The sequence below is a fragment of the Jaculus jaculus genome, chromosome 2, assembly GCF_020740685.1.
Source record: "Jaculus jaculus isolate mJacJac1 chromosome 2, mJacJac1.mat.Y.cur, whole genome shotgun sequence".
NCBI lineage: Eukaryota > Metazoa > Chordata > Mammalia > Rodentia > Dipodidae > Jaculus > Jaculus jaculus.
Window position 1 is genome coordinate 97400852 of NC_059103.1, and position 25481 is coordinate 97426332.

The 25481-nt window shown below is 38.5% G+C and overlaps 1 protein-coding gene across 1 annotated transcript in view; it reads left to right on the forward strand.

Moving 5' to 3' along the window:
• Nucleotides 1-25481, forward strand: part of Tbck (TBC1 domain containing kinase) — a 211079-nt gene that overhangs the window by 65565 nt on the left and 120033 nt on the right. The window contains exons 8-12 of the mRNA XM_004663001.3: nucleotides 619-680; nucleotides 1238-1299; nucleotides 2817-2965; nucleotides 11252-11390; nucleotides 12850-12949. Of these exons, the coding sequence (XP_004663058.2) occupies nucleotides 619-680; nucleotides 1238-1299; nucleotides 2817-2965; nucleotides 11252-11390; nucleotides 12850-12949 (512 nt within the window). The remainder of the gene's footprint in view (nucleotides 1-618; nucleotides 681-1237; nucleotides 1300-2816; nucleotides 2966-11251; nucleotides 11391-12849; nucleotides 12950-25481) is intronic.

Here is a 25481-nt window from a genome sequence, read left to right on the forward strand (position 1 = left end):
ATTTGAAATTTTATAGTAAAAATGAGCTTAGTCTACTTTAAAGTAGAAAAGGTGTAATAATAAAGGAGAGAAAAGTAGTGTCAAATATTCATTTAAAGAATTACAAATTAACATCTCAGTAACCAACCTGACAGATTAGTAAAGTATTAATAAATATTTTAAATAATTAATTATAAATAAAAATCCATAAAATGTTAACAGATTTACCAATTCCAGTACAAAGACTAATACTATAGCAATGAGGGAATTTGGGAGATTGAGTGTGCTCTACAGGTTAATACTTTAAATCCCTGTACAAAGATGTATATATCTTCAAAATTACATATAATAAAAATATTCATATAATTATGAAAGGACCTTTAAAAAATGAGATGCTTATACCTCCTTGAATTGATGCTTTATCTCTATGTTGTTGTTTTCTATTATCTGTGCTTAACTAATATTTAGTTTTTGAGCCTCTTTATTTTTATCAGAATACATAAAGAAAATAAAATCACAATGTTTTAGTGGTCTAAGAACCCATGCTGAATTATACGATTTAAAATTTTTTTATGAGAACTTGTCTTCTGAGAATTCTGATATTTGAAAAAGCAGATGTTCATCTTCCTTTTTTTATAGGCTGTGTAGATGACACTATAGTCGTTCTGGCTGAAGAGCATGGTTGTCTGGACATTATCAAGGTCTGTTGTCAACGAGTCTTAGTCTTTTGTGTGCTGTTCTAACACATCTGAGTCTAAATGTCTGAGACTAAAGTATCCTTAAAAAAAAATTCACTATCTCATTGTTCCCGAGATTGAAAATCCTAAGGTCAATTTGCAGTTGTGCTCACTTGTCTGGTTAGGGTTGCATTTCTTGAGTGAAGAAATGCTGTGTCCTTACAAGAGCAGAAAGGCAAGCTAGGCGAAGGATGTGTGAAGCACCTTTACTAAGATCTCCTAACCAATAGAGGTCCCTTGTGACCTAATCTCTTAAAGGGCTGTCTCTCAAGTTCATCAACTTGGACATTAAGTTTTAGCACCTGAATTAGGAAGGGACCCATTGAAACCATAGAAATCTATAAAGAATGTTTGTTCATTTTCATAGTTAAGATCCAGTAGCAAGGTATTGCATAATATTTCCACGTACATATTTGCTGTTTTTCAAGGAGACAAATTAACGCACATTTGTATAAAGTCCAAAAAGAGATACAGGCACAAATGGATCAGTTGTCTAATCATTTTATCTCTTTATTTCCCAGGAACTTCCTGAAAACGTGATGAATCTTTTGAAGAAGTGCCTCACCTTTCATCCTTCTAAGAGGTTGATATATTAAGATGTTAGGATTATACTGAGATATTTTACATATAAGCAGTTGACTTTTTCATATGTGTTAAAATACCAATTAATCTAATAAAATCTCTTCATAGATGATAGTAAGTCATTGAAATCAAAATCATATATGTGTTTTAAAGTTAATTTTTGTTATTAAAATAAAAGTAGCTATGTGTGGTGCCATACGCTTTTCATCCCAGCACTTGGGAGGCAGAGGTAGGAGGATTAGCATTAGTTTGAGGCCATCCTGGGACTATAGAATGAGTTCTACTTCAGGGCGCTAGAGTGAGACCTTCTCTTGAAATATGAAAAAAAATAAAAGTATTCAAAATCAAGCCCTGGCTGGCTTGGAGAGATAGCCTCATGGTTAAGGCACTAGCCTTTGAAGCCAAAGGATGCAAGTTTGATTCCCTAGTACCCACATAAGTGAGATGCACAAGATGGCACATATATCTTGAGTTTGTTTGCAGTAGCCAGAGGCCCTGACATGCCCACCGTCTCTTTCTCACTTACTTACTCTTTAATTGATGAATTACCTAATTAATTAATTTTAAAATAATTAAAATAAAGCCATGGTCAGAAAATATACATATGTCAAGACATTCCTAGTTTATCTCCTAACCTCAAGTAGGAAGTCAGCTAAACTGGAATATCACTATCCTTCAACCTAATGATAATATCAGAGAAAAACACAAGTTTAATAGATTATAGTCCTGAGTTTGGGAAAATGTTGACATAAGCTTATGGTTGCTGATAAAAATGTAAAAGGGGGCTGGAGAGATGGCTTAGCAGTTAAGGTGTTTGCCTGCAAAGCCAAAAGACCTTGGTTTAATTCCCCAGGACCCACATAAGCCAGATGCACAGGGTAGCTCATGTACCTGGAGGCCATTTGCAGTGGCTGGAGGCCTGGCATGCCCATTCTCTCTCTCTCTCTCTCTCTCTCTCTCTCTCTCTCCCCCACTTGTCTCTCACTCTCTCAAATAAATAAATAAAATTTATTTTAAAAAAGTAAAAGAATTTATTTGATGGTTTATTTTCTTTCTATGGTGTCTCTTATTTATATAGTTATTCCTAAGCTCTTTTTGCATTACAATAGAAAATAATGTATTCTAATTTGTAGTTAGGGAAACAGTTTTCTCAAGCCTAAACATAATTTTGGGTGAATATCCTACACTAAACTGCAAAGGTAGGAAAAAATGCAAAAGCTATTAGATTACATATACTTAAGATATTCAGTAAAACAGATATATACTAATCATTCTAAAAAGTAAAAACTGCTAAAGATTTTTTGAAGGATTTTTTTGCTAGATTATAAGATACTAAAAGTATAACACTATCAAAAAATAATTAGTGTGATAATTCAATTATAAAATATCTGGACTCTCCTAAGGACAGCTCAATTATATAAGGATTGTTTAAAACTTTCAGCTATCTCCTTGAATGTGCATTTTTGTAGGAAATTTTTACTTTTAATTCATGCTCTATATGTTAAATTGTCTCTCTAGGCCTACTCCAGATGAATTAATGAAGGATGAAGTATTCAGTGAAGTGTCTCCTTCATACACCCCCTTTGTCAAACCTGCTGGTCTGTTTTCATCTTCTCTGAGATGTGCTGATTTAACTCTGCCTGAGGACATCAGTGACTTGTGTAAAGGTAATATAAATGAAGTAGGTAATAACATGAGCCTTGTTTCCAAAGGAAGTCCTTTTATCCTATGTTACCTTGAATTCATCAATAATACATTATTACTAGTTAAGTTTTATGGATAATGGCTTAGGAATTAAGACATGATTTTGGAAATATTTCATATATAACTGATCCAAAATTTTATCTTCCTAAATATTAATGTTCCATATGATTTACTATAAACTATCTTTAAAGAAGTTATTATTGGTAGTAAGTCGGGTACCTTTATGTTCTGGGTGTTAATGGGAATATTGCTTAGGTTTTCATTCTTTTTTTTTTTTTTTTAATTTTTATTAACATTTTCCATGATTATAAAATATATCCCATGGTAATTCCCTCCCTCCCCACCCCCACACTTTCCCGTTTGAAATTCCATTCTCAATCATATTACCTCCCCATTACAATCATTGTAATTACATATATACAATATCAACCTATTAAGTATCCTCCTCCCTTCCTTTCTCCACCCTTTATGTCTCCTTTTCAACTTACTGGCCTCTGCTACTAAGTATTTTCATTCTCACTCAGAAGCCCAGTCATCGGTAGCTAGGATCCCCATATGAGGGAGAACATGTGGCGCTTGGCTTTCTGGGCCTGGGTTACCTGACTTAGTATAATACTTTCCAGGTCCATCCATTTTTCTGCAAATTTCATAACTTCATTTTTCTTTACCGCTGAGTAGAACTCCATTGTATAAATGTACCACATCTTCATTATCCACTCATCTGTTGAGGGACATCTAGGCTGGTTCCATTTCCCAGCTATTATAAATTGAGCAGCAATAAACATGGTTGAGCATGTACTTCTAAGGAAATGAGATGAGTCCTTTGGATATATGCCTAGGAGTGCTATAGCTGGGTCATATGGTAGATCAATCTCTAGCTGCTTTAGGAACCTCCACACTGTTTTCCACAATGGCTGGACCAGATTGCATTCCCACCAGCAGTGCAGAAGGGTTCCTTTTTTTCCACATCCCCGCCAACATTTATGATCATTTGTTTTCATGATGGTGGCCAATCTGACAGGAGTGAGATGGAATCTCAATGTAGTTTTAATCTGCATTTCCCTGATGACTAGTGACGTAGAACATTTTTTTAGGTGCTTATATGCCATTCGTATTTCTTCCTTTGAGAACTCTCTATTTAGTTCCTTAGCCCATTTTTTGATTGGCTTGTTTGATTCCTTATTAGTTAACTTTTTGAGTTCTTTGTATATCCTAGATATTAATCCTCTATCAGATATATAGCTGGCGAAGATTTTTTCCCATTCTGTAGGTTGCCTCTTTGCTTTTTTCACTGTGTCCTTTGCGGTGCAAAATCTTTGTAATTTCATTAGGTCCCAGTGGTTAATCTGTGGTTTTATTGCCTGAGCAATTGGGGTTGTATTCAGAAAGTCTTTGCCAAGACCAATATGTTGAAGGGTTTCCCCTACTTTTTCCTCTAGCAGTTTCAAAGTTTCCAGTCTGATGTTAAGGTCTTTAATCCATTTGGACTTAATTCTTGTGCATGGCGAGAGAGAAGAATCTATTTTCATCCTTCTGCAGATATTTATCCAGTTTTCAAAACACCATTTGCTGAAGAGGCTGTCTCTTCTCCAATGAGTATTTTTGGCATTTTTATCGAATATCAGGTGGCTATAGCTACTTGGGCTTACATCTGGGTCCTCTATTCTGTTCCACTGATCTACATGTCTGTTTTTGTGCCAGTACCATGCTGTTTTTGTTACTATGGCTCTGTAGTATAGGTTAAAATCAGGTATGGTGATACCACCAGCCTCTTTTTTGTTGCTCAGTATTATTTTAGATATTCGAGGTTTTTTATGATTCCAAATGAATTTTTGGATTGTTTTTTCTATTTCCATGAAGAAAGCCTTTGGAATTTTGATAGGGATTGCATTAAATGTGTAGATTGCTTTAGGTAAGATTGCCATTTTCACAATATTGATTCTTCCAAGCCAGGAACAAGGGATGTTTCTCCACTTTCTAGTGTCTTCTGCAATTTCTCGCTTGAGTGTCTTAAAGTTCTCATTGTATAGATTCTTTACTTCCTTAGTTAGGTTTATTCCAAGGTATTTTATTTTTTTTGATGCAATTGTGAATGGGAGTGATTCTCTGATTTCATCCTCTGTGTGTTTGTTGTTAGCATATACAAAGGCTACTGATTTCTGTGTATTTATTTTGTATCCTGCTACATTGCTGTAGGTTTTGATCAGCTCTAACAGCTTGCTAGTAGAGTCTTTAGGGTCCTTTATGTATAGAATCATGTCATCTGCAAATAATGATAACTTGATTTCTTCCTTTCCAATTTGTATCCCTTTTATGTGTGTCTCTTGCCTTATTGCTATGGCTAAGACTTCCAAAACTATATTAAATAGAAGTGGAGACAGTGGACACCCTTGTCTTGTTCCTGATTTTAGTGGAAAAGCTTCCAGTTTTTCCCCATTTAGTAATATGTTGGCTGTAGGCTTGTCATAAATAGCCTTTATTATATTGAGATAGGTTCCTTCTATTCCCAGTCTCTGTAGGACTTTTATCATGAAGGGATGTTGGATTTTGTCAAATGCTTTCTCTGCATCTAATGAGATGATCATGTGATTTTTGTCCTTCAACCCATTTATGTAATGTATTACATTTATAGATTTGCGTATGTTGAACCATCCCTGCATCTCTGGGATAAAGCCTACTTGGTCAGGGTGAATGATCTTTTTGATATACTCTTGTATTCTGTTTGCCAATATTTTGTTGAGAATTTTTGCATCTATGTTCATGAGGGAGATTGGTCTGTAATTTTCTTTTTTTGTTCTATCTTTGCCTGGTTTTGGTATCAGGGTGTTGCTGGCCTCATAGAAGGAGTTTGGTAGGACTCCTTCTTTTTCTATTTCCTGGAAAAGCTTAAGAAGCAATGGTGTTAGCTCTTCCTTAAAAGTCTGGTAAAATTCAGCAGTGAATCCATCCGGGCCTGGGCTTTTTTTAGTTGGGAGATTATTGATAACTGCTCGGATCTCCATGTTTGTTATAGGTCTATTTAAGTGATTAATCTCATTTTGATTTAATTTAGGTAGGTCATATAGATCAAGGAAATCATCCATTTCTTTCAGATTTTCATACTTTGTGGAGTATATGCTTTTAAAGTATGTCCCTATAATTTTTTGAATTTCTCTGGAATCTGTTGTGATGTTACCTTGTTCATTTCTGATTTTATTAATTTGTGTCTCTTCTCTCTTTCTTTTGGTCAGATTTGCTAAGGGTTTATCAATCTTGTTTATCCTTTCAAAGAACCAACTCTTTGTTTCATTAATTCTTTGGATTGTTCTTTTTGTTTCTATTTCATTAATTTCTGCCCTAATCTTTATTATTTCTTCCCATCTACTACTTTTTGGTTTGCCTTGTTCTTCTTTTTCCAAGGCTTTAAGGCGAAGCATTAGGTCGTTTACTTGCGACCTTTCTAATTTCTTAATATAGGCACTTAATGCTATAAATTTACCTCTTAGAACTGCCTTCATTGTGTCCCAGAGATTTTGGTATGTTGTGTTCTCATTATCATTTGACTCTATAAATTTTTTGATTTCCTTTTTGATTTCTTCATTGACCCACTCATCATTTAGTAGTGTATTGTTTAGTTTCCATGATTTTGTGTATGCTCTATAGCCTTTCTTGCTACTGATTTGTAGTTTAATTCCATTGTGGTCAGATAGAATGCAAGGAATTATTTCAATTTTCCTGAATTTGTTAAGATTTGCTTTGTGTCCTAATATATGGTCTATTTTAGAGAATGTTCCATGTGCTGCTGAAAAGAATGTATATTCTGCAGCCTTTGGATGAAATGTCCTGTATATATCTGTTAGGTCCATTCCTTCTATGACCTCATTTAGTCCAGATGCCTCTCTGTTTATTCTTTCCCTGGATGACCTGTCAATTGATGAGAGTGGGGTGTTAAAGTCACCCACCACCACCGTGTTTGGTGTTATCTGTGACCTTAGTTCTAATAGTGTTTGTTTGACGAATTTGGGAGCCCCCATGTTAGGTGCATATATGTTTAGGATTGTAATGTCCTCCTGTTGTAGTGTGCCCTTAATCAATATAAAGTGACCTTCCTTATCTTTTTTGACTAACTTCGGACTAAAGTCCACCCTGTCTGATATTAGGATAGCAACCCCTGCTTGTTTTCTAGGCCCATTTGCTTGAAACACCGTCTTCCAACCTTTCACCCTAAGATAATGTCTATCCTTTGTAGAAAGGTGAGTTTCTTGAAGACAACAAATTGTAGGATCCTGCTTTTTAACCGAGTCTGCAAATCTATGTCTTTTCGTTGGGGCTTTGAGACCGTTGATATTAAGAGATATTATTGAAAGGTGTGTATTTATGTTTGCCATTTGTGTGTGTGTGTGTGTGTTACTTGTTCTACCTGTGCTCTCTTCTGTTAACTGGTATTTGAGTATGGCTGGTTTTTTCTAGGTTCCTTATATGTGTGCTTTTCCTTTTGTTCAGCATGGAGGATTCTATCAGGTATTTTCTGTAGAGCTGGTTTTGTCTTCAGATATTCCTTTAACCTGCTTTTGTCATGGAATGTCTTTATTTCTCCATCTATTTGGATGGATAACTTTGCAGGATAAAGTAACCTTGGTTGACAGTTGTTATCTTTCAGAACTTGGAATATGTCACTCCAGGCCCTTCTGGCTTTAAAAGTTTGTGTTGAATAATCTGCTGTAATCCTGATGGGCTTGCTTTTGTAGGTAACTTGATTTTTCTCTCTAACTGCTTTCAATATTTTTTCTTTGGTTTGTGTGTTTGGAAGTTTGAGTATAATGTGGCGAGGAGAGTTTCTTTCTGGGTTTTGTCTGGCTGGGGTTCTAAAGGCTTCCTGTATCTGTATTGGCACCTCTTTCCCAACTTGGGGAAAATTTTCCTCTATGATTTTGTTGAAGATGCCTACTATGCCTCTGGAGTGGAGTTCTTCTCCTTCTACTATGCCCTGAATTCTTATATTGGATCTTTTCATAGTGTCCCGAATATCTTGAAATTCCCACTCATACTTTTCTATAAGTTTGTCTTTCTCTTTGTTGGACTGCATTAGGTCTGCCACCTGATCTTCTAGCTTAGATATTCTGTCCTCTCCCTCATCCATCCTACTGGTGAGATTTTCTACAGAGTTTTTTATTTCATTAACTGTGTTCTTCATTGCTAGTAATTCTGACTGGTTTTTCTTTATTATTTCTATTTCTCTATTTATGTCTTGTATTGCCTTCTTTATTTCATTAAATTGGTGTCCTGCCTCTTCTTTGATTCCTTTGATTTCCTCTTTGATTTCCTCTTTGATTTCTTCTTTGATTGTTTTCATGTGTTCTTTGACCTCTTTGAACATATTTATAATTATTCTTTTGAACTCTTTCTCAGGCATTTCCTCTAACTCTTTCTCACTGAAGGACATTTCTGATGCATTAATACTTTTAGGTGGATTTATATCGTCTTGCTTTTTAGTGTTTCTTGTGTTATAATGTATATATTTTTGCATCTTGGATTAAGTTAATGCTTGGATTTTCTAGCTAGCTGTGTATTCTTAGCTGTATCAATTGATTTGATGTAATATATTTTCAGGGTAGGACCTTAAGGTATTAGGTGTGGCTCTTAAGACTCTCAGAGTATCTACAAAGATGTTCTTAGGGGTTGAGTTTCCCTGCTATAGGATTATTCAAGCAGGCTGAGTGGAATAATATACTGGTAGATTCTAAAATTTAACTAAACACTGTACCCATTCCATCAAAAACAGCCCCGAGTATGTATGCAAGAGTAGTTATTATAATGACCAGATCCTCTATCAACAAAGAGGTTTAGATTTCTGGTCTGTTGAGGTATCCAAGTCAGCTTGTGACCAAGTGAGACCCTTCCCTGGTGCAATCCCAGTTACCTTGGGTGATTGTGGTCTCAGTCAAGTTGCTGCCTGGGTCGTCGGGCTGCTGTTCTGATTTCTGGAGCTGGGCACTTGCTTTTCCTACGGGGCAAACTGAGTCGCTGCTGCCGCCTCTGCAGCTGTTGTAGCTGCCACCCCCGGAGCCACCACCACTGCTGAAGCTGCCATTGCCGTGTCCACCGCTGCTGCTCACCCCGAAGCCGCTGCTGCGGGATCTGCCACCGCTGCCGCTCCTGGGTCCGCTGCTGCTGGGGCCACTGGTACCGGTGCTGGAGCTGCTGAAGTTGCTGCCGAATTCTGCTCCTGCTTGGGTCCCACCGTCAGCCCAAGTTGGAGTGGCCGGGTCCCGGGCCGCTGCTGTGTTCGCTGGAGCTGGGTTCAGGCGGCGGGGGAGGGGAGGGAGCCGCGGCTGTTCTGGTTGTATCGCTTCTCCACGTGTGCTTTTACCTCGCGGTTTGCTCCTCCCTCCGTTGCTCGCTGCCGCTCTCCCCTCACGTTTCCCGAATTGCGGAGAGCGCGGTGTGAGGGGAAAATCCCGCACCTGGCTTGTCCTGCGGCTCGAGCCGAGAGTCCGGCGGTTTTCTGCCGCTCCGCGGTTGCGGCGGGTAGCCGAGCCGCCCCGGAGCCGCTGTTCCCGCCTGTGCAGGCTCTGGATGCTCTATAACTCTTCCACTTCTCCGCTGCCGCCTCAACTTCCTATACACCTCACTTTTTAGTAAAAGTGTGTATTTTGCTGAGTTTTTTTTGGTCTTTCCCCCCCCAGGCTGTTTTGGCGTGGTACCTACGCCGCCATCTTAGGTTTTCATTCTTGAATCAACATTATAAGTCCTAGATTGTACTTTAGTGATACCAGCAAATTGTGCTTTTGTTGAAAAGTTATCATGACACACAAAATTGTAAAACTTTCTTTTTTAAATTATCTAACAAAAAGTAGGTTTTCATATGGCTTTTCATACATTTTAAGTTTTAGTTAGCTATACCCAACCCCCTGTCTCCTATACCTCCATCCACAGTTGAACCTCTCCATCCCTGATATTCCACCTCTGTACTTTCTTACCACATGTGGCAAACACTCTTTTCTGAGGTCCTCCTTGTTGTCCCGCATTGCGTGTATGTGTGATGGGAAGGTAGGCAGTCAGAGAACCACTGTCGTGAATAAAGGTCAATGTGAGAGGGTGGCCACGTTGCGTGTATGTCTGATGGGAAGGTAGGCAGTCAGAGAACCACTGTCGTGAATGAAGGTCGGTGTGAGGGTGGCAACATGAGCATGGTGAGGTCAGCTGGAGGAGCATGTACGTGTTTTGTCGGGTCATGAGAGAGAGTTCCTGGAGAGGCTGCCTTTGCCTTGAAGCATGAGGGAAAGGATGTCTTTGTAACTTGCCTACCCACATGCTTCTTTCTTCCCTTACTCCTTTGCAAGCATTTAATATAAAAATTCTAAGTCTATACCGCTAATAAATGGAATGAAATTTCCAGATTCTTTACCTTTCTCCCTTCTCTTACCAGAGAAATCAGGCCTGTTGTAATTCAAGTTGACTAATGGAACTCGGTGGAGGTCTGCTTGGCATGAGAGTTTCTCATAGGGAAAAAAAAATTATTTTAAGAAAGATACTGGAATAAGAACCTTTCCACTTGTTTGCAGAAAGTAGGTGTAGAATTTTGACAAGCTGAAGGATCTTGACTGTCTTTACTGCGCAAGCCACATTCAGAGGGAAGCTAACCTGTTACCAAAAGTGAATTCGAATTTCCCAGTCATGGAACACTTACTGGCAAGAAGAGTGATACTTGGCGCCAACACATGCTATCCATCCAGTGTCACCTAAGGGAGGGAAGCCCTTGTGAGGGTCACAATCCTAAGACATGAGTTCACTAAACAGGAGAATGCTTTCCCTTCTCTCTGCCACTGCCACAACAAAGTGTTTCCCGTCCCCCTGGGTAAGCTAGGCTCTGACTGGCTTCTCCTGAGGACAAGCCTTATGAACAAAAATGCTTTGGCCTGGAGAGATGGCTTAGCAGTTAAGGTGGTCATGAATGATAGTTCTGATTTTCCTACCCCGGCACTGGCTCCCAAGACCTGTTTTTTGTTTTGGGCTCCAGCTGTTATAAAGCCCTATAATCTTCTGACTGCTTCTCCAGGTCATGTCCTGCAGATTTGAGGACTGCTGACTTTTTAACCTCTTATCTTTTATTGTTAGGTAAGGTGGGCAACTTCCAAGCACCTTGTATCCATACAGCACTAGTAGCCATTTCTTCAGCATACTTCCTCAGAATGTTAGCTACTAGTTCTTTTGACTTTTGACGAAAATAGGAATGATAATATTAATTCTTTTTAATTCACCATTAATAGATATAAACAATGATTACCTGGCAGAAAGGTCTATTGAGGAAGTTTACTATCTGTGGTGTTTGGCTGGAGGTGACTTGGAGAAGGAACTTATTAACAAGGAAATCATTCGATCCAAACCGCCTATCTGCACACTCCCCAAGTAAGGAAAGAAAACTCATCTTGGAAATGAAAATAAAACTATCTGGTAATGAAACTAAGAAAAAGAAAGATGGCATTATTGTTTATTCATTCATGTATTTACTTACTTGCTTATTTTGTTTTTGGTACACATTCTAAGTAAGTAGATTTGGAAGCAGTTGGAACTGACTGAACACCTTGTTTGGCTATAATTACAAAGCAAATAAGGTCTATTAATAAATATTTTTGTTATATACTTGAACATCATGTAATGATTGATAGTAATGAAAATCAATCACATCAGAACAATAATGTTTAAGACATTAATAACCCTATTCATATAAGACCATATGTGTGAATTTCTTGAGTGTATACCAGTACTTTAGAATTTTTAATTTGGATTCAAAAACAGATTTGATCATCATAGGAAACTTTAGAAATCATCTTGTCATTTTTAAAAAAATGTATGAATATTTTGGATGGACCATCAGTTTCTTTTTTCCTCTCTTGTTGCTTCTTTCTTCTTTTCTTTCTATCTCTTTCTTTTTCTTTTTGGGGGGCTAGAGTTAGAACCCAGACCCTGGCACATGGCACTAAGCAAGTATACTACTACTGAACTATATCACCAGCTATTTTCCCCCTTTTACAAGCAGAAGCTATTATGTATAGTTGCAACTTTAGTATATATACTGTCAGAGTAGATGCTTTTCCCCTTTATAAGCTGTTTTTAGATTTTAATTTTATTTATTCCACTTATCCATAGAATTGACTTTAAAATCAGAAATAAGATGATAAAATCAAAAGAAAGATTATAAGATCAAAAGAAAGGGTTCAAAGGACATACAGTCATTCGAATAATTCTTTCAAATTCCAAATGAATTTCAAACATATATTATCTAATAGCCTTTTCCTTGAAATGTTATCTAGTGTGTTTTTTTATTTTTCCTTGTAATTCTTCACCTATCTAAACTTCCTTAGGAACTCATTTTAGATTCGTCTTTCTAAATATTTATTTATTTGAGAAAGAGTTAGAGAGAGAAAGAGAGAATGGGCATGCAAGGACCTCTTGCCACTGCAAAAAAATGTTGCATTATGTGTATGTATATATGTATGTATGTAATATTTATCAAAATATATAAATGCAAGCCTTGTTTAGAGAATTGCCAACTAGCAGTTATTTTTAAAACTTCTCTTTCTCTAAAATCATCAGTTTCATGTAGCCTACGCTAACCTGGAACACTCTATGAAGCCTAGGATAGTCTTGAACCAATCTTCCAAGTTCCACCTCTGAAGTACTGGGATTGTAGACCTGTGCCATCATTCCCAACATGTAATTTTTTTTTTTTGTAATTTGCTATCAAATCTGTAATTTATTTCTTCTTAATGAAGGGAATATGACATAAAAATGTTATTTTCTATAATAAAATTGGGCTTTGTATGGTCATTATAACAGCTGTTTTTTAAAAACAAATGTTTTTCAGTTTTCTCTTTGAAGATGGTGAAAGCTTTGGACAAGGTCGAGATAGAAGCTCACTCCTAGATGATACTACTGTGACATTATCATTATGCCAGCTAAGAAATGTAAGGATAAGAGTTTACTAAATAAAAAAATAATAATAATAAGCACTTTGTATTTCTCTATGATTTCATGAAATAGCTGATAGTTTCTATAAGGTATGTGTCCCAGAGGAAAATTTCTGTACAATATAGCATCTTTATACCTCAACTTTAGTATATACTATTTATAAAAATGATTTGATCAGTTTGTCTTTTCACCATAATTGAATAGGTGTTCACATCTTCACTTATTGGATAATAATAATTGATATTATTATTAGGTATAAAACAATTATTTTTAATCTAATTTTATAAAGTAGTTTAAAACTAATCTTTATTGCCTGATTATATTATAGCTGTAAGTTTCTTCACTTTTTTTCAGTATGACTTCTGTGTTCTCTCTATTAGAATTTCATGTTTGTTTTATCAATATTTTTCATCAAGGCATACCATTTTAAAGACTTTTCTTAGAAAAATATTTTTTTTTATTTATTAGGGGGAGAGAGAGAGAGAGAGAGAGAGAGAGAGAGAGAGAGAGAGAGAGAGAGAGAGAGGGAGACTGGGTATGCCAAGGCCTGTAACCACTACAAACAAACTCAAGACACATGTGCCACCATGTGCATCTGGCTTATTTGGGATCTGGAGAATTGAACCAGAGTCTTTAGGCTTTACAATCATGTGCCTTAACCACTAAGCCATCTCTCCAGCCTGAATTTGAGGACTTTTAAAAATATATTTCATACATTATAACTATTGACGGCATGCCATATATGTCTCCTCTGGTTGTTTTTTCTTAATTCTTTAACGTTTTATTTTAATAAACAATTACAATTTTATCAATATGTCTTCTTTCAATAACAGAAATTGTATTTAATACATTTTGCTTGATTGAACTTAAAGTTATATGAAGTTTGTGAATAGTTTGATATACTATTTCCCTGTATTTCTTCTAAACTATTTATGTTTTTATATTTAGTTCTTTAATCTACATGGAACATATTTTACCAGCTGTAGAAGATATACAATGTCATATTTCACTGATAAGAAGTAATACTATCATGCATTAATCCATAGTTTTATTTTCCGTAATTTATTATCCTTAAAATAGAGTAAGAGCTTTTTTATTTCTGACTCTATATAAAATTTTTATATTCATTATATTTATCTAGGCCTTCTTAGTAACAGAATCAATAGACTATGTTTATAATGATAGAAAGTAAATTATGGCATTAGCTTATACATGCAAGACTCGATAGTCCCACATTGGTCACCTCCAAGTTGGAAATTCATAGAAACCAGTAACTGTCTCAGACCAAGAAGTTCCAAGAATGCAGCCTCAGGTCAAGGCAAAAAGGACTTGGAAGTCAATTAAGCATCTCTGATGTGTGACCACATTTAAAAACTGAAGAAGCTGAAGTCTGAAGTCCATAAAAGGAGACATGCAGAGGCATAAAACTCAGCAGCTCAAGAGGGAAGAACCTTGCACCTACTGACAATTTGTCCTTCTACTACTTTTTTTTTTTTTTAAGTTTGTTTTTTGGTTCATTTTTTACTTATTTATTTGAGAGCGACAGACATAGAGAGAAAGACATATAGAGGGAAAGAGAGAGAATGGGTGCGCCAGGGCTTCCAGCCACTGCAAACGAACTCCAGACGCGTGCGCCCCCTTGTGCATCTGGCTAACATGGGACCTGGGGAACCGAGCCTCGAACCGGGGTCCTTAGACTTCACAGGCAAGCGCTTAACCACTAAGCCATCTCTCCAGCCCCTTCTACTACTTCTAATTCCGTCCAAGCCCCCATTGGATGATGGAACCCATATTCAGTGCAGTTTCTTTCTTTCTTTCTTTCTTTCTTTTTTTTTTTTTTTTTTGGTTTTTGGTTTTTGGTTTTTTGAGGTAGGGTCTCACTCTAGCTCAGGCTGACCTGGAATTCACTCTATAGTCTCTGTGTGGCCTCAATCTCACAGCATTCGTCCTACTTCTGCCTCCCAAGCACTAGCATTAAAGGCATGTACCACCATGCCCGGCTTCAGTGCAGTTTCTGTCGCAGTTTAATGTTGTACATGTCAGTGACCTGTAGAAACACCTTCATAGTATACCTAGAATTATGCTTTCCTAATTTCCTTTATCTTTCAATCTGTTCAAATTGAAAATCCAGATTTACCATCACAATCATCTTATAGTTTAATACAAAAATTACAAGTTTTTTACCGAAATTTCATTGAGTATATATGGTAATTTTTTTAGAGTTGGTTTATATATGTGTATACATGATCCTGTTTCCTAAATATACTATACTTATTACATTTAATTCATGTTTTATGTTAAATTTTCATCTTAATGTTTTTGTTCATTTTAAAAAATATGTATGATTGTTTATAATATTTTGTTACAAGAATTTTCAATGAAGGTTTAGAACACTCTACAGTGAGTGACTTACAGCAAGATTTTGGGTTGGTGTGATGATATCAGTTGATGCTGGATAGAGCTCTGGAGGATTAGAACTCCCAAGCCAAAAGCTCTCAGGTCTCAGGTTCTTACTCATATAAGCAAAGAATTGAGAGCACAAACTGAGAGGCTGTTAAATTATGAATTAGGAGATTTATTTTAGGGAGAGTTAAGAGGGGAAGCAAACCAGGAAAGCAACCAGGCAAAAGAAATTATCCCCATTCTCTGACAGGCTGGAGGGGGAATGGAGATGAGCCCCTCACATAAGTAGGGAGAGAAGAGGCTGGGAAGGCTAAGCTAGTTCACACATGTGGCTCAGGTCCAATTGTATGAATCCAATTAGAATGAGCCTCATGACTAGGCTTTGTTGTGGGAGCAAGAAACCTGATTGGTTGTTGGGATAAGAGGTTGATTTAGTAAAGGCCAGCTCACAGGATTAAGCAGGAGCAAAGTTGAGGAAGAAGTCAGAAGCTGATGTAGGAGTTGTTGCTTGCAGCCCCCTTGCATGAGACTGCCTGAGACTGAATCATATGCGAGTTCTAGTCATGCAAGGGCAGGCTCACTGGCATCTGTGTTTCCATGGACCAGTCCCTAACTACCTACCTACCAGGAGCAAGCTACTTTTCTCTTAATATAAATCAAAGTCATGCCCCTTATGGCATAGGCAGATATGAGTAGTTGCAACAAAGACCACATGGTCCACAAAGCTAAAACCATATGTTATCTGGCACCGTGTAAATAGAATTTGCTAACTCCCAACTAGATTCTGTAATCCATACTATATTTGTTTTATTGGATAGGTGTCTCCCAGTTGGCTATTAATCAGCCGTCCCATTTTTATTTTTCAGTTTTCAAATAAGATAAGAACATTGCTATAATTCATGTTACCATATTAGCTATAGTTAAGTATTTGTTCATGGTTCACTTTTAGGTAAATGTATTCTCTTGTACTTTTATGCAGTAAATGTACTGATACTAGTTGATGAGTTTTAAAAATATATCAAAATATATTTTAAATACTTTTTCATCTACTTTTGTGTATATTGCTATATTTTTGAAGACAACTGTTTTCTTTTATGTGGCTCTTGAATCTGGCAATATTACAAATCTTTTTATTTAAACTCTATATCTATAGGTTTTCTAGGATTTTCTGTGGGAATTAACTCAGTATATTTTTCCTTCACTTCTAACTGTTATCATCTCTTTTTTTTTTTTTAATTTAATTTATTAGTTTTCTTTTCAGTAAATACAGGCAGTTTGGTACCATTGTTTAGGCTCATCTTTGATCTACCCCCTCCCATTAGACCCTCCTTATTATTGAAAATGGGTCGTGCATTGTGGAGTTAGCCCCCAGTTATTAGTATGATAAATGTCTCTGAAAATCATGACCCAACATGTAACTCTGACATTCTTTCCGCCCCCTCTTCTGCAAGATTTCCCTGAGCCATGTTGGGTTCATTTTTGGTCTGCTTCAGTGCTGAGGTGTTGGGGGCCTCTGAGGCTCTGGCTCTCTGATTTGGTAGGAGTTGATTTTTCTCTGCATTGATCTCCTTCCCCTTTGTGCTGGTATCCAGTTCACAGGAAAACATCACCCTTGCTTATTTCGCCAGTTGTCCTTAGTTTCAGTTGGGCCCCTTCTGAGGTATGTTGGGGCAGCTCTCTTCTTAGGATCTGCATCTATCTGGAAAAGAGAAGCAGATTCTCCAACGGAGAGTGAGTTAGCACCCAGAAAATTGAGATAACACTTACTTTTTTGATAGACAGTTTGATAGGTGTAGGCCCTCTTATACCCCGTGATTGATGGTAGCTTGATATTGTAGAGTGGGCTTGTGTTTGGGTATGGTTCTGACTTGTTTCCCAGCTCCAGCTAAGGGTCTAGTACCACTGAGTGGATCAGTTAGCCAAATCAAGAGCAATTGATTCCTCACCATGGCTGTGTACCACTATTGCACTTGTATGGGTATCACATCCGGTTAATTGTTGCTACTTAGGTTAAACAATGTGTTGCTTGGACAGATCTTGGTCACTTCCCCCAGTCGCCTATGTAGCGCCTTCTGGCACTAGACACGCTGACTGTCTGGGGACTGACTCTCTCCTGGCTTCCAGCCATGTCATTCCATTTTACGTGTCAGCTGCGTATGGAGTCTTCAGCAATAGGGTCTTACCACTGGCCTTTGGTGGGTCATCAATTACTCTGACAGAAGTCTGTCATTGTTTTGGGAAACCTTGTAGGTTTCTTTGATCAAAAGCTCATTGTGGATTGTAGGCCCAAGCTGGAAGTGGGGGTTACAGGTCAGTGTCCACTAAGAAATTGAGGAAAAAGATAACTAATATACAAGAGTTAGAGAGAAGAGAGATAGAGGGGAGAGGGGGAGAGGGAGGGAGGGAAGATGTAGGAGATTTAGGTCAGTCTTGATCCTACCCTCTCCAGTGTCTTGTGGTTCAGGTGTTTCCTGTAAGGGACTAGTAAAGGTTCAGTCATTTGGTCTGTCTTTTAGGAAGTAGAATTTTATGGTACCATTGCCGTTTGGGTCCGGATTACTGTTTTCCACCCTTTGATTGCCTCCCCCCCCACCCATCCATCTTATTGTCTAGTCCATGAGGTACTTGCTGGGTATGTAAGGCATCTTGGGCAAATTCAGGTTAGGTGTTGCAGATGAGTGAGACTATGTGTCGATGACTAGCTTATGAGGTCTTTGACCTAAGGAATGAAATAATCCCTTGAAAAGTTCACAATATGATAGCATTATTGAGAGGTGGCTCAAGGCACTCTTCAGCTTCCTCCTCCTCTTGTTAGGTAAGGCAAGAAGGCTAAAGGGGCTGGAGTTGGGTTTTTTTACTCCTGTGTCAAAGTCTGGGGATATTGAACTTTTATATGAAAAATGAAAATGTTTTCTTATTACTACATAATACATCAAGTGTATAAAGTTTTTGAACGGCTATATGAAATAGTAAAATAATAGAAAGCAGCTAGTATAATTTATATCTGATTGAAGTTGATTTTGTCTTATTCTTTTTTTTAATTCTATTCAGCAAATACAGGGAGTTTGGTACCATTATTAGGCTCATCCATGACCTACCCCCTCCCCTTTGGCCCCTCCTTGTTGATGTATATGGATCGTGCATTGTGGAGTTAGCCCACAGTTATTGGTACGATAAATGTCTCTGCATATCATGACCCAACATGTAGCTCTGACATTCTTTCCACCCCTACTTCCGCAAAATTTCCCTGAGCTATGTTGGGTTCATTTTTGGTCTGCTTCAGTGCTGAGGTGTTGGGGGCCTCTGAGGCTCTGGCTTTCTGATTTGGTAGGAGTTGATTTTTCTCTTTGTTGGTCTCCTTCCCCCTTGTGCTGGTATCCAGTTCACCAGGAAAATAGCACCCTTGCTTGTTTTCCCAATTTTCCTTAGTTTCAATCGGGGCCTTTTTGGGGTATGATGGTGTGGCTCTCTCCTTAGGATCTGCATCTATCTGAAAAAGAGAAGCAGAATCTCCAATGGAGAGTGAGCAGGACAAATGAGATAAACCTTACTTTTATAATAGAGAGTTTAATAGGTGTAGGCCCTCTTGTAGCCCATGATTGATGGTAGCTTGATATTGGAGAGTGGGCTTATGTTTGGATACGGTTCTGACTTGTTTCCCAGCTCCAGCTATGGGTCCTACACCACTGAGGGGATCAGTTAGCCAAATCAAGAGCAGTTGGTTTCCCACCATGGCTGTGTGCCACTATTGCACTTGTGTGGGCATCACAACAGGTTATTTGTTGCTAATTAGGTTAGACCATGAGTTGCTTGGACAGATATTGGTCATTTCCCCCAGTCGCCCATGTAGCACCTTCTGGCACTAGACACACTGACTGTCTGGGGACTGACTCTCTCCTGGCCTCCAGCCATGCAGTTCCATTTTACGTGTCAGCTGCATATGGAGTCTTCAGCAATAGGGTCTTACCACTGACCATTGGTGGGTCATCAAGTACTCTGAAAGAAATCTGTCATTCTTTCAGGAAACCTTGTAGGTTTCTCTGATCAAAAGTTCATTGTGGATGATAGCCCCATGCTGGTACTAGGAGTTACAGGTCAGTGCCCACTAAGAAAATGAGGAAAAAGATAACTAATATACCAGAGTTAGAGAGGAGAGAGAGGGAGGGAGGGAGGGGGAGAGGGAGGGAGGGAAGATGTAGAATATTTAGGTTAGAATTGATCCTACCCTATCCAGTGTCTTGGGGTTCACGTGTTTCCTGTAAGGGCCTGGTGAAGGTTCAGCCATTTGGTCTGCCTTTTAGGAAGTAGAATTTGATGGTAACATTGCCCTTTGGGTCTAGATTAGTGTTTCTCACCCCTTTGATGCCCTCCCCTCCCACCCCCTCCATCCTAGTGTCTAGTCCATGAGATATTTGCTGGGTATGTAAGGTATCTTGGGTAGATTCAGGTTAGGTGCTGTAGATGAGTGAGACTATGTGGCGATTTTTTTTCTGTGATTGGGTAACTTCACTGAGAATGATCTGTTCTAGGCTCAACAATTTTTCCTTGAATTTCTTTGTGTCATTTTTTCTTACTGCTGTATAGAATTCCATTGTGATATACCACATCTTAGTTATCCATTCTTCTAGTGATGGGCATCTGGATTGATTCCAACTCTTAGCTATTACAAATTGAGCTGCTACAAACATGGTTGAGCAAATCTCTCTGGCCTATGGTTTGAAGGTTGTAGGGTAGATGCCCAGTAAGGGAACAACTGGGTCTGTTGGTATCTCTATAGTTAGATATTTCAGGAGTCTCCATCTTGCTTTCCAAAGTGGTTGTACCATCCTACATTCCCACCAACAGTGGATGAGAGTACCTACTTCTCCACATCCTCGCCAGCATTTATTTTTGTTTGATTTTTTGATGTTTGCTCTCCTTATTAGGGTAAGGTGGACTCTCATAGTTGTTTTAATTTGCATTTCTCTGATGATTAGGGATGATGGACATTTTCTTAAGTGTGTGTTTGCCATTGGTGTTTTTTCCTCTGTGAACTGCCTATTTAGCTCTTTGCCCCATTTTGTGAGTGGGGTGTTTGACTTCTTACTGTTTAGATGTTTGAGTTCTTTGTAGATTCTAGAGATTAGGCCTCTGTCAGTTGGATAACCCGCAAATATTTTCTCCCTTTCTGTGGGTAATCTATTGGGTTTGCTTATTGTGTGCTTGTCTGTAAAGAAACTCTTCAGCTTCATGTGATCCCATTGGTTGAGTGACTGTTTAAGATCTTGAGCTACTGGGGTTTTGTTCAGGAAGTCTTTTTCCATTCCTATATCATGGAAAGTACTTCCTAAATTTTCTACCAGTAGTATTCGAGTTTCTGATCTTATATTGAGGTCTTTGATCCATTTGGATTTGAGTGTAGTGTATGGGGAAATGTGTGGATCAAGTTTCAGTTTCCTGCATTATTATGGTTATCCAGTTTGTCCAGCACCATTTGTTGAAGATGCTATCTTTTTTCCAGCCTATATTTTTCAGGCCTTTGTCGAATATCAAGTAGCTATAGTTGCTTCACCGAAAGTCTGGGTCCTCAAGTCTATTCCATTGGTCTATACTCCTGTTTTTATGCCAGTACCATGCTGTTTTTATTACTATGGCATTGTAATATAGCTTTAGATCAGGTATGGTGATGCCACCAGAGGTATTTCTTTTGCTGAGGATATGTTTGGATATGCAAGGCCTTCTGCCTTTCCATATGAAATTTGAGATCATTTTTTCTATCTCTTTGAAGAACACTGTAGGGATTTTAATTGGAATGGTGTTAAATCTATATATTGCCTTTGGTAGGATTGTCATCTTCACAATGTTAATTCTGCCTATCCAGGAACATGGGAGGTCTTTCCATTTCCTCAAGTTCTCCTCAATTTCTTTTTTGAGTGTTTTTATGTTTTTGTTGTATAGATCTTTCACTTCCTTGGTATTTTATTTTTTTATTGCTATTGAAAATGGGACTATGTCTCTTATTTCTTTCTCTGTATCTTTGTCATTTGCATATAGAAATGCTAACGATTTTTGTGCATTGATTTTGTATCCTGCTACTTTGCTATAGGAGTTAATCACCTTCAGGAGTTTTGGGATGGAGTCCCTTGGGTCTCTTACATATACAATCATGTCATCAGTGAATAGAGCTAACTTAACTTCTTCCTTTCCAAATTATATCCCTTTTATTTCCTTCTCCTGTCTTATTGATTGAGCTAGGACTTCCAGAACTATATTGAAAAGCAGAGGTCAGAGAGGACATCCCTGTCTTGTTCCTGATCTTAATGGGGATTCCTCCAGTTTCTCTCCATTAAGTATTATTTGGGCCTTTGGAGCTTTGTATATTGCCTTTATTATGTTAAGATATGTACCAACTATGCCAATTCTCTCTAATGTTTTGATCATGAAGTGATGTTGTATCTTGTCAAAGGCCTTTTCTGCATCTATTGAAATGATCACGTGGTTTTTATGCTTAAGGTTGTCAATTTTCCTAAATATTTGGAGGCAGTCTTTGTGACCCAGTATATGGTCTATTTTGGAGAATGTTCCATGGGCTCTTGAGAAGTGGATTTGGGATGGAAAGTTCTGTAGATGTCTGTTAGGTCTAAGTGATCTATGGTTTTGTTGAGCTCTCTTACTTCCCTGTTGACTTTCTGTTTGGATGATCTGTCTATTACTGATAATGATGTATTGAAGTCCCCAGCTGTGATGTTGTTGGTGGCTATTTCTGTTTTATTGTCAAGTAGGTTTTGTTTTATGAACTGTGGTGCCCCTGTGTTTGGTGCATACAGATTTATGATTGTAATATCTTCTTGATGGATCATTCCCTTGATAAGTAGGAAGTAGCCTTCTTTGTCTTTTTTGATTATTTTTGGGTTGAAGCCTATTTTATCCGATATTAATATAGCTACACCTGCTTGTTTCTTATTTCCATTTGCTTGGAATATTGTTTTCCACCCTTTCACCCTGAGGAGGTGTCTGTCTTTAGTGGTAAGGTGAGTTTCTTGAAGGCAGCAGATTGAAGGGTCTAATTTTTTCATCCATCCTGTTAGCTTGTGGCTTTCGATCGGTAAATTAAGACCATTAATATTTAGGGTAATGACTGTGAGATTTGATTTGATCCCTTCCATGTTGTGGTGGTAGATGTGTGTTGGTGTTTTCATGGGCTTTGAAGTTTTTTGTGCCTATTCTGGGTTTGGTTGTTGTGATCTGCTTCTTGTAGGCGTTTGAGTTTGGTTATTTGTTTCTTCTCTGTGGAGGATTTCCTGATATACTCTCTGTAGGTTTGGTTTTGTGTTCATATAATTGTAAAGCTGGGTTTTGTCATGGAAAATTTTTCTTTCACCATCTATTATGAGAGATACTTTTGCCAGGTAGATTATTTTGGGTTGGAAGCCATAGGTTCTTAGTCTTTGGAGGGTTTTATTCCAGGCCCTTCTAGCTTTCAGAGTTTCCATTGAGAAGTCTGAAGTAATTCTGATGGGGTTTCCTTTGAACGTCTTTTGTGCTGTTTTTCCCTAACTGCTTTTAGGATTTTCCCTTTGGTGGAAATGTTTAGAGTCTTAATGATAATGTGTCTTGGAGAGTTTCTCCTTTGGTCCAGTCTGTTCGCTTCTTGCATCTTGATGGGCCTTTCTTTTAAGAGTCTGGGGAAGTTTTCTTCAATTATTTTGTTAAATAAGTTCTCCATGCCTTTGGTCTGAAATTCTTCTCCTTCTGGTATTCCAGTGATTCTGATATTAGATCTTTTCAACTTATTGAAATTTTTGAACTCTTGAACTGTTTCTTCCATCTTGTCTTCCACTTCTATCCTCCACTTCGCTGACTCTATTCTTGAGAGCCTCTAAAGAGTCTTGGACTTGTTCAATTAAGTTTGCATTTTCTACTACTCTTCTATGTATCATTTCCATTGCTCTGTAAAGCTCCCTTTTCCCATCATTTTCTGACTTTCTTGATGATTCTTGGAATTCATCCTTGCATTTCTTTATGTCTTCATTTAGTGTGGCCAGCTGATTTTTTTTTTTTTTTTTTTTTTTTTAATTTTTATTAACATTTTCCATGATTATAAAATATATCCCATGGTAATTCCCTCCCTCCCCACCCCCACACTTTCCCGTTTGAAATTCCATTCTCAATCATATTACCTCCCCATTACAATCATTGTAATTACATATATACAATATCAACCTATTAAGTATCCTCCTCCCTTCCTTTCTCCACCCTTTATGTCTCCTTTTCAACTTACTGGCCTCTGCTACTAAGTATTTTCATTCTCACACAGAAGCCCAGTCATCTGTAGCTAGGATCCCCATATGAGGGAGAACATGTGGCGCTTGGCTTTCTGGGCCTGGGTTACCTGACTTAGTATAATACTTTCCAGGTCCATCCATTTTTCTGCAAATTTCATAACTTCATTTTTCTTTACCGCTGAGTAGAACTCCATTGTATAAATGTACCACATCTTCATTATCCACTCATCTGTTGAGGGACATCTAGGCTGGTTCCATTTCCCAGCTATTATAGATTGAGCAGCAATAAACATGGTTGAGCATGTACTTCTAAGGAAATGAGATGAGTCCTTTGGATATATGCCTAGGAGTGCTATAGCTGGGTCATATGGTAGATCAATCTCTAGCTGCTTTAGGAACCTCCACACTGTTTTCCACAATGGCTGGACCAGATTGCATTCCCACCAGCAGTGCAGAAGGGTTCCTTTTTTTCCACATCCCCGCCAACATTTATGATCATTTGTTTTCATGATGGTGGCCAATCTGACAGGAGTGAGATGGAATCTCAATGTAGTTTTAATCTGCATTTCCCTGGTGACTAGTGACGTAGAACATTTTTTTAGGTGCTTATATGCCATTCGTATTTCTTCCTTTGAGAACTCTCTATTTAGCTCCTTAGCCCATTTTTTGATTGGCCTGTTTGATTCCTTATTAGTTAACTTTTTGAGTTCTTTGTATATCCTAGATATTAATCCTTTATCAGATATATAGCTGGCGAAGATTTTTTCCCATTCTGTAGGTTGCCTCTTTGCTTTTTTCACTGTGTCCTTTGCGGTGGCCAGCTGATTTTTAAGGTCCTCTTTTTTTTTTCACTCTCCTTTAAATCTCTTAATTCTCTTTGTACTCCTTCCAATGTGTTATCAATTTTTTCTAGCTTAGTGATGGTAGCATCCACACGATTATCAGTCCTGCAAGTTCTAGCAGTAGGTTGGTCAGGGTTGCATTGCTCATAGCTTCCATTTGATGTTCTGATCCTAATGACTCTTCTATGTTTTGGTTAGTTGTATTCCTTGTAAGACTGGGTGATCTACCTGGATTTTCTTGCATTTGATTTTTCATGGTATTTCTTTTGTGCTGTGGTCTACCCATGACAGTGTATGGGCAGGTAGGTGGGTGGATCAGCCTAGGCTCTAGCGCAATGGGAAGCTGAAGCAGCCTGGGGCAGTTGCCAAGCAGCCTGGGCTTTAGCTATAGCTTGCCAAAGCCGCTTATCTACTGCCTGACCGGGGTGCCAAAATTGCCTGAATTCTCAAGTGGTACTGCTGCCAAAGCTGCCTGCCTTAAAGCATGGAGCGGGACTGAGGTACCAAGCCTTGAAGCTGCCCAAACTGGCTTGGGCACACTGGGACCCAGAAACAGTCTTTGCTTCCCCGCCACAGAGGAGTGGGGGATGGCTGGGGACAGACAGGTAGGGGATGGTACCTGAGCTCCTGTTAGTGAGAGACTCAGTCTGGGCTTGTGTGGCCCTTGCTGTGGGACTGGGCCCACTGAATGAGCGATTGGTACACAGAGGCACCTGCCGGGTGCGCCATAGGAGCACAGCATGGCAGGCCAAGCGCATGATCCGTGGGAGCACTGCTGGGCTGGCCCAGCAGGCCTGTGATTGGAGCACAGGGCGGACCCAGTGGGCACACGATCGGAGCTGGCAACGAGTGATCGGAGCACATTGGCGGCTGTTTTTTGGGGGTGGTGCACCCGCCCGAGAGGGGATCCACGATTCCCTGTTTTTCTGCCCTCTGTGCCCTCCCACTGACAAGAAAACCCATAATGTCTTGCCTTTCTTTCCCAGGTATTTTTCAGGGCAGCTAGGCGGTTGTCATCT